Below are 17,531 nucleotides of genomic sequence, written 5' to 3' on the forward strand. Positions count from 1 at the left end.
GCAGGCTCGGAGCAGCCTGGCCGGCCCAGCAGCCACGGCTACGTGCGCTCCCCATCCCCGTCGGTCAGAGCTCAGGAGACCCTGCTGCAGCAGAGACCCAGTGTCTTCCAGGGAACCAACGGGACCAGCGTGATCACCCCACTGGACCCTAGCGCGCAGCTGCGGATCATGTAAGCCTCCGTGTGCACTCAGACCAGACGTGCAGTCTGCTGCACATGCTCGTCAGCGTGTGACTGCAATAGCGCTGCACACTGTGCTCACCGCAGTCTGTCCTCCTGACGCCCCAACACCCCGGGAGAGTCTCCCCGTCACAGACTTGTGCTTTGGTTTTCTTTTCAGGCCACTGCCTGCCGGGGGCCCTTCCATCAGTCAGGGCCTGCCAGCCTCCCGTTACAACACCGCTGCGGATGCCCTGGCTGCTCTTGTGGACGCTGCTGCATCTGCTCCCCAGATGGATGTGTCCAAAACAAAAGAGAGTAAGCACGACGCCACCAGGTTAGAAGAGAATGTGAGGAGCAGGGCAGCAGTCAGTGAGCAGCAGCTAGAGCAGAAAAGCCTGGAGGCGGAGAAGAGAGCCGGTCAGTGTCTGTACACCTCTTCAGCCCTGCCGAGTGGCAAGCCCCAGCCTCACTCTGCAGTAATTTACTCTGAGGCTGGGAAAGAGAAAGGGCCTCCTCCCAAGTCCAGATATGAGGAAGAGCTAAGGACTCGAGGGAAGACCACCATTACCGCAGCTAACTTCATAGACGTGATCATCACCCGGCAGATTGCCTCGGACAAGGACAGCAGGGACCGTGGCTCCCAGAGCTCAGACTCTTCCAGTAGCTGTATGTATCTCGGCCCGAGCCCGCCCCACGGGACCACACATGGAGTCACCTGACTCCAGGGGAAGTGAAGCACACGGTGTGAATGTAATGGAGAGGTTGTGTGGGTTAGTGGTGCACGAAAGTCTCTCCTGCTGTTACGCCTTTAAGTATCTGAGCATCTTAAGTACACTGTCACGTGTTTCCTTGAGGAACTTGGCCTTTCTGGGGATGAAGCCACAGGGAGGCAGACAGAGGCAGAGCCGCTCACATTTCAGGTTCTGCAAATGGGTATGTCACACGCTCTGCGCTTCGAGACCTCGTTCCTCAGGAGACCCTCCTAAGGCGTGCATCAGGGTCTAGGGTGGTGCCCCAAAGCCACTAGTAACCTTTTTCTGAGATACAGATATTTTTAAAAGACTACGTTATTGATAATTATGGTTATTGGTAATTGGTATTTCTTAAAAGTTGGATTTTGAGCAAGTGTAAGAATTTAGCAACCTACAGTAAAATGCTAGAAAAGTTGTTTTAAATGTATTTTTAACTACATCCTAAATTCTCTATTGAATTTCTGAAGGCAAGTATTTAAACACATATCCCTTAGTATTGAAGTAATGTAACTACACATAGTAACCTCTCATTTCCATTCGTGAATCGAGTAGAGTCGGAGACCATGACCAGTGGGGTCCTATGCACTGCCCGGTGTGCAATACAAGGTTCTGGCTAGTCCGCACCTGATTCTGACTTGTTTGGGTAAATAGCCCCATGGCTGAGGTCTGGAGAGAAGCTTGGTAGCCCTGTGTGTCCATGAAAGATATCTGTTAGCCTGGACTGTGGAAATCTGCAAAATCAGTGCTGTACCTACAGAAAATTGGAACAGTCTCTAGTTGTGTGACTGGGCCGTCTGGCTGGACGTCACTGGCACACACGTGGTAACCATCCTGGGGCTTGTGGAACGCTTGCTAACTACCTGACATCACTTCCTTTTTGCGTCACAGAATGTCTGCAAGCAGTCTGGCTGCTTTTCTGATGGTTTATGTTTCTGAGCGTAGTTTTATTTTCATCACTGACTCGATTACTTGTGTGAAGCGCCCAGGCTCCTCCCGGTTACCCAGCGTGGCTTTCAGTTCTTCTTCCTCAAACCCCCTCTTCCTGGCCCCTGCCCCAGACATCAAGGGCACTGAGCTCCCAGGAGCACCAGGCCTCCTGCCTCCTGTGCTGCCCTGGGGAGCAGAGTTTAGGAGCAGCACCCAAACAGTGAACAGTGATTGGTGCCTGTCCCAAAGTAGTACCAGTTAGTTTGCATATAGTGACATATTTTAGTTTCCAAAGCTGATTTCCACCCCTGTTACCAGATCTCTGTCCTGAGTATACTAGAGCCAGGTCCTTGCAGGTTCCCTGACCTGGTGGGGGCGGGAGAGGGCTGTAGAGCTGCGGTTGGAGCAGTGGGTGGTACACTAGTAGAGGAGTTCTTTCCCACCTTCTACCCTGTGTCCAGGACCTGACCACGCTTGCTGATCTGGCCAGGGTCACATACCCTTTGGGCCTCTGATCATTTCCTTAGATGCTTCAGTGCACCCAAAAGTGCACACAGCACTCTTGAGTCAGAAGGGTCCTGAGCAGGAGGTCACACCCTTCCCCAGCAGCTCACCTGTTCTCGAGTCTGAGGCCCTGGTAGGACTGAGGAAAGCGCCTGGACCCCCACTGCTTAGACCCTCAGTTCCCAAGGGCACCATCTCTTGGAGGGCCCTGCTATGATGGCGCATGCTCCCTTCCTTCCTGCAGACATTCACCGCCACCTCTGTTCATGTTCATGGTGTAACATGGGGCTAAAAATGGGAGTCATTTTCGTCAGGAGCACTCAGTGATTTGAGAAAATTATTACGTGATGTTAATCCACAGCGTTGAAGTTGTCCTAGTGAAGAAGAGCAGACTATCCGGGATGGAAGTGACTTGGAAGTATGTACTGTTGAGGTCTCCTCTTGGTTTAATCTCTTGTGATGAATTTCCTGGTGATTTTCTTTTTCAGCCCGCAGCAGAAGGTCGAGCTCTGTTTCTGATCTGCTTCACCTCAAGGTTTTAGAGCCTGCAGATTTTCAGGAAACTCTGTACCTTGCCAAGATGAGAAACCCAAGGAAGCGATTAACTGACCTTTGCCACAATGCACTGAGCTCCTTGTTTGTTTTTTCATTAACCTGAGGTGCCATTGAACATTTCTGACGAGTAAAACCTGAAAATATGCAAATAGATTTGAAGAGCTTGGAACTTCTGAGCTTGACATAAGATTAGTTTTAAAATAGATTCTTTTCTTTTCTTCAAGTATCTTCTCACCGGTATGAAACACCTGGCGATGCTATTGAGGTGATAAGCCCTGCCAACTCTCCCGCACCGCCCCAGGAGAGGCTGACGGCCTACCAGCCGGAGGTCGTGAAGGCGAGCCAGGCAGAAAGTGGGTCTCCTGTGTCTTCACATGTGCTTCCTGTTGTCTGTCCAGGGCATGTTCAGAAATAGCTCATTTTGTTAGTTTTTTTTAGAGTAATCTTCTATGAGTCTAGATGGCAATCCACTCCAGTACTATTGCCGGGAAAATCCCATGGACAGAGGAGCCTGGTAGGCTACAGTCCATGGGGTCGCAAAGAGTCGGACATGACTGAGCGACTTCACTTCAATGGAAAACTATTTTCAAGTCATCAGTGACTTTTAAAATATGTTCTAATGATATTGAAAATAGTTGGTATTAATTTTGTTTGCCCACTTGTGCTTTCACATTTTATTCTATGCTAATCTTCTGTTGTCTCTCAGTGAATAAATATTTTTTCTTCAAAATTAAAATATGAATTCCCAATCCTGTGTTTCTCTGAGCTGTGTTTAATCTTTGCTCATGAGTGAAAGGTGGGCCTCCCTGCAGTAAGCCGTCTGTCTGTCCCCTGTTAGACGAAGCCCCCAGACAGTACGAAGGACCACTGCATCACTATCGGCCGCAACAGGAGTCCCCGGCCCCGCAGCAGCCGCCGCCGCCCCCCTCACAAGCCGAGGGGGCGGGACAGGTGCCCCGGACACACCGGCTCATCACACTTGCTGACCACATCTGCGTGAGTTTTTCACTACTCTTATTAGTTAGTGAGGTCTCTGTACAAGATCACACAGAAGGCCACATTTCACATAGAATCACAATAAAGATATCTAGATTTTTTTTTTATGTTACACTTTTTTTTTTTGCAAGTGCTCAATGGATTTAACCAGTTCCTCTTTTTCTCATTCACAGCAAATTATCACACAAGATTTTGCTAGAAATCAAGTTTCCTCGCAGCCTCCCCAGCAGCCTTCCACTTCTACATTCCAGAGTTCACCATCTGCCTTGGTGTCTACACCTGTGAGGACGAAAACATCAAACCGCTACAGCCCAGAATCTCAGTCTCAGTCTGCTCACCATCAGAGACCAGGCTCGAGAGTCTCTCCAGAAACTCTACTGGACAAATCCAGGGCCAGGTATAGTCTCCCTTGGCCACACATAGGTTCCCCAGCAGTGAGACAGTCGAACTCTACCTTCACGATAGGGAATTCATTTCTTACCAAAGTTTCTTCACCTTCATTCCCTGGAAAATGTAGATGAGAGTTTTCCCTTTGTATATTATTCTTGGAATGTCCACTGTCTGGGCACTTGGTCCTATATGTTTTTATTATGTGTCCACAAGTTGATTGCTGTCCTCTGTCTGTGGGTTTGCAGACAGTGCTGTGGCATGGATGGTTGGTAACGTTGGGACACTGCCTGGGTCTTCAGAATCACAGTGTGTTCAGAAGTTTAGGAAGCTGGCATTGAATAATGTGAGGCTGCTCAGTACAGGGCTCTCTCCAGTGTTCTCCCCAGGGCTCTGCGCTTGGAAGTTGCAGGTAGTGGACTGAGTGTTGGTGCGCATGTTAGTTGATGGAGAGCAAGCAGCACACAGATTTGTCAAGTTCATAAAGATATGAGAACGAGTCTGGGGTTCAGCAGGTCAAGGACTCTGCAAATATCTGGAGACACATGGCAGGTGGATGGACCAGGGCAGTGGAAGTGGCAGTTGATTTTGTAGCAGGCCTGGTTCTCCAGCCTGCCTGCCAACCCCCAAGTTAGCAGAGAAGAAAAAGGAGTAAGAACAGTGTATTTAATAAGCTGAACGATACTCCTTTGGGAAAAAACTTTATTGTGGGATTTTTTTGAACATACAGAAGTAGAGAAAGTGTAGCATGCCCTCACAAGCCCCATGTGTTTCATTATCCCCACCTCAAACTGGAGTGTTCTGAAGTAAATTGCAAATGATGTAAGTCATCTCAAGCAGCTGGATGATCTTAAGGACATGATGAAAGCATTCTCTTTTAACAAAAAAGAGCTTCAGTTATCAAAGAAGAACAGAAAGTTATAACAGTCATTCATGATACATTCTTGATACAAAGTGCTATATAGATTTTGAACAGTTGATGGCCATTTATGAAAAACAAATCATTTTGATTTTTTCACTTGTAATTTCCACATCTCTGCACCTTGCTTTTGAATGAGGAATGTTACATTTCTTTCAGATTACCTGGTTTTATAGTTTAAAATATTTATATAATCCATACTGTTATAAAATGCCATTAATTGGTTTTTCAACCTATAAGCAAAACACAGAGGAGTTGTTCTAGAGTTCTGGAACAATGTAAATGCTGTAAATCATATAAAAATGGCTGAGCAGGCTATATAAAGTAGACAAACTAAAAATTAAAATCAATATAGAGAAGGTAGTCAAGTCCTTTATCTTTTGTGGTAAGACTGATAGCTACTGTTTCAAGTTTTGATACACCAAGAAAGGTATATACCATTGGTAAAGTGTGAAAGTCACTCAGTCATGTCCAACTCTTTGCAACCTCATGGACTATACAGTCCATGGAATTCTCTAGGCCAGAATACTGGAGTGTGGGTAGCCTTTCTCTTCTCCAGGTAATCTTCCCAATCCAGGGATTGAACCCAGGTCTCGATCCCACATTTTAGGCAGATTCTTTACCAGCTGAGCCCCAAGGGAAGCCTAAGATTGGTAGTTACCTCTAAATCATCTAAATAAAGAGCTAAAAGAAAGGGTAAAAAATGGCCACCTCTAATTGGATGGGGTAGATTGGGGAAAGAAACGACAAATAATACTAACCTATAATGATAATGAAAGCATATATTAAAGGTCACTGATGGCTTTTATTCATTAAAAAAAAATACTTGGCTGTGCTGGGTTTTAACTGTGGCACTCAGGATCTTTAGTTGTGATAAGTGGGATCTATTAATAGTTCACAGTGTTTGAGGTGACTTTTTTCTAATATTCAGTGTCAACTTTTGTTCTCTGAAATGACTGAAGTAACCAGCTAACCAGTGTCTGTGTGTGTGTAGGGTGAGCTGAGGTGAGCCCTGGGAAGACAGTCTCACATTTCATATGTTGCAGCATCAGGCCTGGAAAGTCCCCAGAGAGGAGTCACATCTCTTCAGAGCCCTATGAGCCCATCTCCCCGCCTCAGGTTCCTGTCGTGCACGAGAAGCAGGACAGTGTGCTGCTGCTGGCCCAGCGTGGAGCCGAGCCCGCGGAGCAGAGGTACGTAGGGGCAGCACCGCGTGGCTGTGCGTGCGTGTGTGCGCGCGCGCATGCGCATGCTTGCACTTGGTGCCTTCCATTTTCCTGAAGTCAGTGCAGTTTTTTCTCTTTCAATCACATGTCAGTAGAATCACTTTATTTTCCTAGTGATCAAATGCTAGTGGATTTTACTGAAGAAATTCTAATATTTAAGTAGATGATAGAAAGTAATTATTCATTATTCTCCTTGAAATTAATTCCTTCTGGATCGTTTTTAAAACCTTTTTGTCTGTGTAGACATTGAGCCCCTGAAGTGCCCACCAGGCACCTGGCGTCATGTGCAGTGTGTGGAAGGTTGCAGTGAGCACTGCTTGCTGTTTTCTCAGCAGTTTCTAACCCTTACCCCCACCCTGTGAATTAGTGGATATTTATTCCATTGGGTTTAGACGCTTTTAGTTTGGCCCCTATACAATTCATAGGCACCCAAATAGGTGCTGGTACCTTTCAGTGAAATGAGGAAGAAATCCTGTTTTGGAAAGGGAATGATGTTAACTTCAATTATATGTTTACATGTTTTCCCCTAAGCTTGTGAGTTTTTGAGGACAGAAACGACGTGTTAGTCATTTTTTTGTTATCTGCTTTGTCACGTTTGAGTGATGGACCCAATTAGGTTATCAGCACCTTTCATGTGTTCTCTGTTACCGTCTCTGGCACTAGTTGGCTCCTGGGTAGTCCTGAGCTAGTTGAGGAGACTTGTGTTTCTAAATGTGTTAGCATTGGAAGCCGCAGATGAAATATGAAAGCCTTTACATGATACTCCGCTCATGCAGGCCTGGAAAGATTCTAACAAATATGCAGTTTTATTTCTGCACTGTCGCTGTGCTGTTAGGTCTAACTGTCTACCGCTTAGGTGTGAGTGCTTGCTATTTTATAGGCAGGTATGCTAGTGGTTACAGTCTTACACAAAGTAATTTTGCTAGTTAAATGGTCCCCAGATTATGTGGTCACCCTGAATACACCAGGGTCTGTGCTGCAGAGAAGACAGGAGCATGGCAAGCTGTTTTGAGGGCTCCTGTTACCGCCTGTTTGCTCTCTTGGTTCTAGACCGTCTAATACACTCCAGGGCTCCTTTTCTGATGTCCTCTTGGCCCCAGATATGTCAGTGCTCAGATGGAGAGGGCCTCAGGCCTGGCACTTGCAGGGGTTGGGGGGATTGGGGGTGGGAGTGGGGGTGGGGCAGGGAGGGGAGTAGGAGTGTGTGGTGGTAACAAATGGCTGTTCCCAGCAGGAATGACTCCCGCTCACCAGGCAGCATAAGCTACCTGCCTTCATTCTTTACCAAGCTCGAGAGCACGTCCCCCATGGTGAAGTCAAAGAAGCAAGAGATTTTTCGTAAGTTGAACTCCTCTGGTGGAGGTGACTCTGATATGGGTAAGTGGGATTTCTTTCATGAACTCCCATAAAATGTGCATAAATAATGATAGCTCCATGTTGCCTCTCACATAACCCTTGAGTATGAGGGCTCTGGCAGGCCGGTCCAAGCACATGTGATATGAACTCCTCCACAGGCCTCCGTTGGCTCTGCTTGGGGGCTTTCTGTGAGGAAGCCCCACCCAGCATGTGCGCAGCTGCCCATTTTCTCTTTGAACAAGTGTGGGTCTCAGAAGTGTGTGTGTTACGTGGGGCTGGATTGGCTCTCCAGTGTTTACCCCCTGGTCTACCCCTCATTTGGGTAGACCATCCAGCTGTCTGCAGACAAGGTCGTGCTCCTCTAGTTGTCTATCCAATGTGGACGTGCACAGGTAGCCAGCTCTAAGCATTCCTACCATCCCAGGTGCTGGTCACTAAAAACCTTTCATTCAGTTAGCCTTTCAGTCGGTTCTGAGTACCATGGTAGGACCCATCCCCAATTCATCATCTTAAAGGGGTCTGGGACCACACTGGGTGTTTCTATGACCTGTGTGTTCAGTTCCAGTGACTTAGTGTTGGTACCAACACCAACCTCCTGCAATGAGCTGCCCATGGCCCATACCTCTCCCTGCTGTCCTGTGTCTGTCACACCAAGTGTGGGACCAGGTTGTGTGTACTTGTTTGTGCCTTTCTCTGCTCTACCAGTCTTTGTGGATTACCTTCGAAGCGCACCTCCCACAACTGAGGATGGTGCCAACCTCAACGCAGTGGCAGCAGATGGTGCATGGCCTGGGCACCACTGCCTGCTCCAGGCCCTGTTGTCAGCGTGAATGTGGATTATCTCCTGTCACCTTCACAACACTCTACATGCCACATGCTGGCATCATCTCCACTTTGTAGATGAGGACACTGAGGCTTGGGTTTGGTGACTGTTGAGGTGGCAGGGCTGTGGTTCAGACTCATGGGTACTAGCTCCAGAGTCCACGCCTCCAGTAGTTCTGCACTCGACACCCTCCCCAGGGCTGCCCATAAATGCCCACGACCTTCCTTGCCTACTGTTTTCACAGTCATGCCATCAGCCAGGTTCACTCATCCCCTTCTCTTCACATGTATCCAGTGATCCAAGGCTCTGGGGAAGCCCTGCAGAACTCAGGGTTTCTACCATCAGTAAACCCTGCCAACTAGGAACTGCCAGGTGGAGTTATGTTTGGATTTGTGACATGGTGATTAACAAAGGTTGAAAGTCCCAGAGGAGAAAGGATGAGCCCAGTGTCACTGTCACTTCTTTTTTGTGTAGTTATCCCAGCTCTTAATTACTAGATTTGAGAAGTCCAAGCCCTCGGCAACCAAGATGGCTTCACCTCAGCTCAGGGTTCCCACTGAGGACATCAGTGCTTTTACTCTGCAGAAGCCTTCACACTCTAAACTTAGCGACTCTGTTCTCCCTGCTGCTATTAACACTAGTGAACAACTTACCCCTTCCAGAAATGCTCTGTTCCCTTAGTTTTCAGTACTGCTGTTGCCACTTTCTTCCTCTGCTTCTTTGGCTGATTTTTGTGTCTCCTCAGAAGCCAGGTCTTGCTCAGCAGGGCTCTGAGATGTTGGTTTGCCTCCAGCACTGTAGAACTGCCTTTCCCTACCTCTGAGGAACGATCATGTCCTCTCGTAAGCCTGTCTTACTCCCATCAGTCCAGAGCAATGCAGGGATCTGGGAATGGGCGTTTCACTCAGCTCCCAGCTGACTTTGCTCTGAGGGCCTCAGGAAGTACCTGCTAACCTGAACCCCACAGGGTCCAGTATGTTATTGTTGGTTGAACAATATGAAATTGTCTTCATCTGACCATTTTTGACCAATAAGAACATGATTTTCTTATTCAGCCAAATAATGGCTTGTATTTGTATGGCTTGTATCATTTCACAAATAATGGTATGTATTTGTGAAAGGAATGAGTCCTGTTCTCCAGGTTTCTATGAAAACTACAAGGCCCTCCTTACCCCTTGTGCTATTTCAGGTTCAGTCAGTTTACTGTTCCCTGACCCATAAGTGAGGCGCCTCCTCCCCGCCCCTGTCTCCTTGTCCCAGGAGTCAGCATCCAGGCCCCCTCACCCCAATCTGCGTGGACAGGCCTTCTCCCTGGTGCAGGGCCGCCCTTCTCTGGGACACTGCTTGTCTGGCTACTAACTTACTTCCTGGATTCTTTTTCTTTCAAGTTTTCAACCTTGAGTTGGAAGGCATGATAGAAACACTGTTTCTGTTCCCAAACTTCTTCGATTTTGGGCACAGTGCTTTACAAGTATTTCCCAGGTTGTCCGAGCTGCTGTCATTCAAATAGAGCAGATGACAGACTGCACAGTTAGCAGAAATGAACAGAACTGATAGGCAGGATCTCTGCCTCACCCTGGCAACTGCAGCAGGGACACGTGGTCATGTTCGTTCCTTTCATGGGGGCATTCTCCCCAGGATCTAATCTCACACCTGGCTGTGAGATTAGAAGCTTGGGTTCCTGTCCTGAGGCCAGCTTCTTCCTATGTGTGTTTCTCTGGTGCTGCAGAAGGTCCTTTCCTTCCTGGGCTGTATTACTCCTGTTCTGATTCACTTAAAAAAGTAATTATTTCTCTTTACCTTCACTTAATGGGTAAAAAATAAAGTTGATCATGGAAAATAAGGTTAATTTACTGTAGACTTTTTTTTGGAGACTTTTATCTCATTCCGTGTACGTGATCATCACATCTCAGTTAATTAACTTGAATGTTTGTTTTAAATACAGCAGCTGCTCAGCCAGGAACTGAGATCTTTAATCTGCCAGCAGTCACCACCTCAGGTAAGATTCAGAAAACTCATACAGTAGCAGTCAGTCCAGCAAATAGGCATTGCGTACTGGCTGCATGCCAGGAACATCGTTTAGTCTGGGAGGGACATGGAGGCAGTCACAGTGAAAAGTGAATTGAGGGTCAGTAAGTACTTGTTGAAAACAAATGAACAGAGAATCAAAACTATTGAGCTAAAAAGAGAAAACCGTCAAGCAACTTTCACACCAGTGGGTGCCTGATTTAACACAGGAAAGCGCATGCTCTCGGGGGATTAGCTGCCTCTGCGGGGCTGTGCTGTCAACACTGTGCTGGGCCGTGTGTCCTGGGCGGTTCCCGCTCCCATCCTCCCTCAGAGTCAGGCAGGTGCTGTGCCGTCTCCTGCAGGCTCCGTGAGCTCCAGAGGCCACTCCTTTGCTGACCCTGCCAGTAACCTCGGGCTGGAGGACATCATCCGGAAGGCGCTTATGGGGAGCTTTGATGACAAAGTGGAGGATCACGGGGTGGTCATGCCCCAGCCGGTGGCAGTGGGGCCTGGGGGCGCCAGCACCTCAGTGGTGACCAGCGGCGAGACCCGGAGGGAGGAAGGGGACCCGTCACCTCACTCAGGTAAGGGGCTCATTTTTGTGCTCTTCACCATGTCTCCAAAGAAAAAGCCAGTCCATACCCCAGATTCTGATGGGTCATGGAGAGATTTCACTTATGTGCTCAGTCACCTCAACTTTTTTTCAGCCTCTTCAGACATGTTATAAGTGACATAAAATTAAAAGGGATGAAAATTTCTACCCAGAATGTCACCCTCCAATGTATCAGTGTTTTTGTTTTCATCCAGTCCTTATCTGTGTGCATACATTGTAATTGTAATACTGATGCAACTTCATATTCTGCTTTTGAATCAAAGTGACTTGCTATTGTAATAAAAGTGACAAGCCCCATATAAAAGAATTTTAAGCCACAGAAAAAAATAAGGGGAAAAAAATCCTTTCAATCACATTGTATAGAAAGCTAGTGTTAAAAAGGGTAGCTTATTGGAATGAGGTCATTATACATCCTGTTATAAGCACACAAAAAACCATGACTCTATGCTTTATATGTTTGTATATAAGCTTTTTTCTTAATCTGTTGAGACTCTCTCATATGCCTTAATAAACTGAAGGTCAGCAACATTTCAAGTTTGTTCTCCTGTTATGGTCACACGAAAGATTTCACTAAGGATAAGAAAGATTAAAGAGATGAGTGGTTTTGTTTTTCCCTATATATGTTAACATTAGGACAATATAAATTCACTTCCTGCTCTCAAAGATGAGATACTTGTCTTCTAATTTCTGCTCTAACCTTCAAGTTTTATTGATTTTAAATGTCTGTGTGTGTTTTAAGTTATAATATTGGTGATTTACAGAGTTCTCCTTGTTGTGTAGTCTTTTTATCATGGCATTTCTTGGTGGTGAGGTTTCATACCCTGTTTTTTCAAAAAGGCTGCTGTGTCCTGAGGTCCTTCCTGCTCGAGAAGGTCTTCTTTGCTGCCTTTGTTTAACAGTTTGGCAGGTATTACAATACTAGGTTGGTGCAAAAGTAATTAGTTTTTGCATGGTTGAAATTTGCTGTTTGATATTGGAATACTTTTCTTAAATGTGGTTATGTTATACATCATTTTAATGCACACTTCTTGCTTTATGTTTTTTTGCTAATGACTTGTTACTTGCTGTTTATGTTTATTTTAGACTATGGAAATGGTGTTAGACAAAAAGCAAATTCAAGCGATTTTCTTATTCGAGTTCAAAATGGGTCATAAAGCAGTGGAGACAACTCACAACAACGAATTTGGCCCAGGAACTGCTAATGAATATACAGTATAAGTGGTGGTTCAAGAAATTTTGCAAAGGAGATGAGAGCCTTGAAGATAGAGCATCGTGGCCGGCCACTCCAAGTTGACAACAACCAAGTGAGAGCCATCATTGAAGCTGATCCTCTCACAAGCACACAAGGAGTTGCTAAAGAACTCAGTGTTGACCATTCTACAGCTATTTGAAGCAAATTAGAAAAATGAAAAAGCTGGATAAGTGGGTGCCATATGAGCTGACAAAAAAATTGTTTTAAAGTATTGTCTTCTCTTATTCGATACAACAGTGAACCATTTCTTGGATTGTGACATGAAATGAAAAGTGGGTTTTATGTGACAGCCAGCAACAGCCAGCTCAGTGGTTGGAAGAAGCAGCTCCAAAAGCACTTCCCAAAGCCAAACTTGCACCAAAAAAAAAGGCATGGTCACTGATGGTCTGCTGTCCGTCTGATCCACTACAGCTTTTAGTCCTGGTGAAACCATTACATCGGAGAAGTGTGCTCAGAAAATCGATGAGATGCACCGAAAACTGCAGCACCTGCAGCTGGCGGTGGCAAACAGAGCCCAGTTCTCCACAAAGCCTGACTGTCCAACTCCCGAAGCACTGGTTCTGTGACGTGCAAACTGGGCTTTGAAGCTTTGTCTCATCTGCCATATTCGCCTGACCTCTCGCCCACTGACTACCACTTCTTCAAGCATCCTGATAACTTTTTGCAGGGAAAAGGCTTCCACAACCAGCAAGATGCAGAAAATGCTTTCCAAGAGTTTGTTGAATCACAAAGTACAGATTTTTACACTACAGAAATAAACAAACTTACTTCTCAATGGCAAAAATATGTTGATTGTAAGGGTTCCTATTTTAATTAATAAAGATCTGTTTGAGCTTAGTTATGATGATTTAAAATTCACGGTCTGAAACCGCAATTACGTTTGCACCAACCTACTATTAAGACACATACTTTTCTCAAAACCTGTAAACATGGTTGTATTTCTTCTGGCGTTCATTGTTGTGTAAGAAGTAAGACTAGATTCCCCCACCACCTCCCTTTTTCTTAGTGATGACATTTTATCTGCCCAAAGAATCCTTTTTTCTTCAACTTCAGTAAGTACATCAGTGTGTTGGTGTTCTTCAGCCTGTGTCGATTACCTGATCACCAGAGGGGGTGTGCACCTTCCCAGTTTCTGTGCTCAGGGAAAAATTCTATCAGATATTCTTTAGTTATTTTCTCCATCTGAGAAAGTAGCCTTTTCGCTGGATAGTCTTTGTACTCTGTTACCTTCTCATTGTTTTAATCGTCTTGATCCTTTTTCTGTTGCTTTCACTCTCAAATTTCTCCTTTGCACCAGTGTTTCCTTTCCCTTCATGGCTTGACTTCCTAATAAGCCTTTTCATAAGCCTCATTCATTTTGGTGATCTCTTCTTTGAGCTTCGTTTGTAAATGGCCTTCCATGTATTGTGAAGTTTTCCCCCAGTGTTTGAAGTACACCCCACCCCCATTTTCTGTTGTGTTATATTGTCGTCATCACCAAGGACTTGGATTTCTTCTCTCTCCAGATAGAGGGGTAGAATGCTTTTTCACCCTTTTTTCTGTACCCCAAGGACTGGGGGCAGGGTGAAACCATTCTGCTGGGGCTGCTGACCTGGGCTCTGATCTCTTCTGAGATCCTTTTAATGTTCTGTGTGAGAGCCCAGTTAGGGCTTCCCAGTCCTGCAAACCAACTAAACAGCCTGGAGAGGCAGAAAGGGCTTCCTTGACTTGCCCTGGCCAGCTGATGTCCAACAGCTTGAAGGGGCTTCTCTTGTGCAGATTTTCTCCTTCCGCTCTTCACTCTTCTGTAGATTGATGAGGGCAGGATAGTGAGGATTTAAGACGTTTGTCAGTTTTCAGCTTCTTAGCAGTTTTGTGTTCCAAGGCTAAGAAAGAAATGATGTTTCAGAAATGTTAGTTTCTTGGTTATGTTTCTGAGTTTATGGCATGAGGACGGACAATACCCCCTTTGACTTTAGTTGCTGCGAGTTCTGGTGCTCTCTTGTATGTTACCAGGGTCTGGATTCTTCATGCTCCCATCCTGCTTTCTCTTGCAGCAGATGGTCAGCAGCACTGGGGTGCACTTTCAGTTTGTGAATGTGACTACTGTGTGTCAGTAATGACAGTTTATTCCACTTTCAGGAGGAGTTTGCAAACCAAAGCTGCTCAGCAAGGCCAACAGCAGGAAATCGAAATCGCCTGTCCCGGGGCAGGGCTACCTGGGAGCGGAGCGGCCCTCATCGGTCTCCTCCGTGCACTCAGAAGGGGACTATCACAGGCAGACGCCGGGCTGGGCCTGGGAGGACAGACCTTCCTCAACAGGTGAGGGGCTGCTGCCAGGGTGCAGGTCCGCATGAGCTGACGCCAAGGCCTTGGTTAGTGCTGCTCCTAAAATCAGGTGTTCTGCTAAAAAATGCTTTCCATTATGGTATGGTTAAAGGGTTCCACTGTTCTTAATAGAAACTGAATTTACATAGTCTGAAAAATTTTAAGAATGTTTGATTACTAGCAGAGAGGAAGAGCTGTGAGCACAGCTGCCCTCAGGCCCCTTGCACCTGTGGAGAGCCGGTGGCGGCACCTGACGCAGGTGGCACGGCTGGGGCCTGTGGCTTCAGCTCTCCCACACCTTCTGCACAGATGTCCTCAGAGAAAGTTCTTAGGAGTTAATGGGAACCAAAACCAAACACAGAAGAAACCCGGCACCCCTCTGTAGGCTGTCATTTACAGACAAAAACAAAAGTCTAGGATATTTTTAACGTTTGCCCTTTTATGACTATAAGCTGCACTGGGTCTTGGTTGTGGTGCTTATACGTCATTCTTACTGCTGTGCAAGGGCTTCCTATTGCAGTGCAGCAGCCTGTCTAGCTGTTGCCTGTGTTCAGTAGTTGGGCTGCACAGGCTTGGTTGACCTGTGGCATCACTGTTCCCTGACCAGGTATCAAATCTGAGTCCCCTGCATTGGAAGCAGGTTCTTAACCACTGGTCCACCAGGGAAGTCCCCATTTTGTAACCTTTTAAAAATTACGAATAACCATGATAATAATGGAGGGCTTCCCTGGTGGCTCAGACTAAAGAATCTGCCTACAATGCAGGAAACTTGGGTTTTCCGATCTCTGGGTCGGGAATATCCCTTGGAGAAGGGAATGGTTACCTACGCCAGTACTCTTGCCTGGAGAATGCCGTGGACAGAGACTGGTGGGCTATAGTCCATGGGGTCACAAAGAGTCAGACGTGACTGAGTAATGAACACTTCCACTATAACTGGGATAGTTGCTGTGGGTTTTAGAGTTTCATCTGTGCTTTTCAGAGGAATTAACTCCACAAATACAGCAATGGAAAAATCTGAACTGTGCCCCTCCTTTAGTTACAAATTTCTTATTGGTATTATAAAACATAATTTAAGGTACACTTAATCACTTTATAGTTTCTCCCACCACATGCAGAGTGGGGGCTTACTGGTTAGAAAACTTCCTAGACCAATGACTGTTTCTTCTTGTCTCTTTGATTCTGTGGTGTGTGCTCTGGTTTTAGCATTTCTTAGATTGTAGGTGGCTTCCTGGAGACAATGACACGATCTAGGCATTGGCAGAAGGTGCAGTGCTGTTGTGAGGCTTGTGTGTCCCCCTCTGCAGCCTGCCCCTGACCAGCTGGGCCCTTGTCCCCGAACTTCCTGCTTCCTCCTGTGTTACCAGAGTCTTAGTTTGAGCCAAAAATCCAGGAGTTCCACTTGGATTCAGCAGCAGCCCAGCCTCAAGTGCTCACTGGCTTTGTGTCCTTTTGGACGGTTGGTTGCTTGGAAACGGTGCAGCAGGGAGGTCTGTTCTGCCCCCACCCCGCACCCCGCTCAGATGTGCTCACCTCTCTCCGCAGGCTCGACACAGTTCCCCTACAACCCCCTGACCATGCGGATGCTCAGCAGCACGCCCCCCGCACCTGTCTGCACTCCCACCTCGGCCAACCCGGCTGCCCCGCACCAGCCGAGCAGGATATGGGAGCGGGAGCCGGCCCCGCTGCTGTCTGCACAGTACGAGACGCTGTCTGATAGCGACGACTGACCTGTGGGCAGGGGTCCCAGGGTTGGGGGGCTCCAGTTTCTGATGGCTTCCTTTCTAACTGCAGGCCCGATGCCTGCCCACCTAGGATTCGTGCCCAGAGACTTTTCTGGAGAGCCTGGACCATGGACGGTAAAGAGACGATGGAAATTCATTTTGGGGTCAAATGAGGTTTGGAAAAGACTGCCTTGATACAGACAGTTCTGTGGATTATAGTAATAGTGGAGGGTCGACATGTAGAGTTTTTAAAAAGTGGATAATTCCTGTTCTTACATCTGTTTGTAAAGAAACCATGATGTCTCTAATCACTCTGTAAATAGAGGACCTTTTTTGCAGTGTTCCCCTCGCTGTAGTATCTGGTGTACTTATGTTCAATCAGCACATCAACTTGGGGGTGATTTTTTAAAAATCTCTGGTCTACCTTTTTAACCCTTGCCTTCCAAACAACATCATACAGCCCAGTTCCATGGTGTTGGCTGTTACGGGCATTGTACTTTTATCCAATTTTGTCTCTTCTAAGCTCAGATTCCTGGTGATGTTTAAAATCTTGTGGAGATGTTTAGATTTTTAACAGACGCTGCCATAAAATCTGTACATTAACGTATTAGGGTCTAAAGGAGAAACAAAATTCTGCCATATTGTAAATTTCCAGGGCAGGCTTTTTTTTTTAAATTAGAGGCACTGAAAACATAGTACTGCATGGATATTGTTCTAGTTCAGTTTCTAACATTTTAAAGGCTTACTTGAGGTGTACGTACCTCGCTGTTACGCACACTGGTAATGAACCCCACCTTGGGTATTTGCCTGCATTTGATGCAGCAAAGCTTTTGGTTTGCAAATAAATCTGACTGCCCTGTCCACCAGTCCATAGCTACAGTAGATGATTGTGACTGAAGGCTTTGGTGTCTCAGGTTAGCTGATGTGTCACTGGCCAAGTTGGAAGGTGACACGTGGTACAGACCCTCTCGGCTGTGTGTCCTCCTGGGCTTAGGAGAAGCAGACAGCCCTTCCGCTGCATG

The 17,531-nt window shown here is 46.5% G+C and overlaps 1 protein-coding gene across 18 annotated transcripts in view; it reads left to right on the plus strand.

The window, feature by feature from the left end:
- NCOR1 (nuclear receptor corepressor 1) overlaps positions 1–16,852 on the plus strand; it is a 114,467-nt gene extending 97,615 nt beyond the window's left edge. For 17 of the 18 annotated variants that reach the window (XM_069603416.1, XM_069603420.1, XM_069603426.1 and 14 more), the window contains 11 exons: positions 5–170; positions 340–827; positions 3,124–3,252; positions 3,738–3,895; positions 4,069–4,292; positions 6,248–6,394; positions 7,662–7,804; positions 10,552–10,605; positions 10,979–11,200; positions 14,603–14,782; positions 16,331–16,852. In XM_069603416.1, the coding sequence (XP_069459517.1) occupies positions 5–170; positions 340–827; positions 3,124–3,252; positions 3,738–3,895; positions 4,069–4,292; positions 6,248–6,394; positions 7,662–7,804; positions 10,552–10,605; positions 10,979–11,200; positions 14,603–14,782; positions 16,331–16,515 (2,096 nt within the window). In that variant the 3' untranslated portion in view covers positions 16,516–16,852. The remainder of the gene's footprint in view (positions 1–4; positions 171–339; positions 828–3,123; positions 3,253–3,737; positions 3,896–4,068; positions 4,293–6,247; positions 6,395–7,661; positions 7,805–10,551; positions 10,606–10,978; positions 11,201–14,602; positions 14,783–16,330) is intronic. The other variant, XM_069603433.1, reaches the window with a different exon arrangement.
- Positions 16,853–17,531: the final 679 nt, after the last annotated feature.

Source organism: Ovis canadensis, chromosome 11 (assembly GCF_042477335.2).
Source record: "Ovis canadensis isolate MfBH-ARS-UI-01 breed Bighorn chromosome 11, ARS-UI_OviCan_v2, whole genome shotgun sequence".
Taxonomy (NCBI): domain Eukaryota; kingdom Metazoa; phylum Chordata; class Mammalia; order Artiodactyla; family Bovidae; genus Ovis; species Ovis canadensis.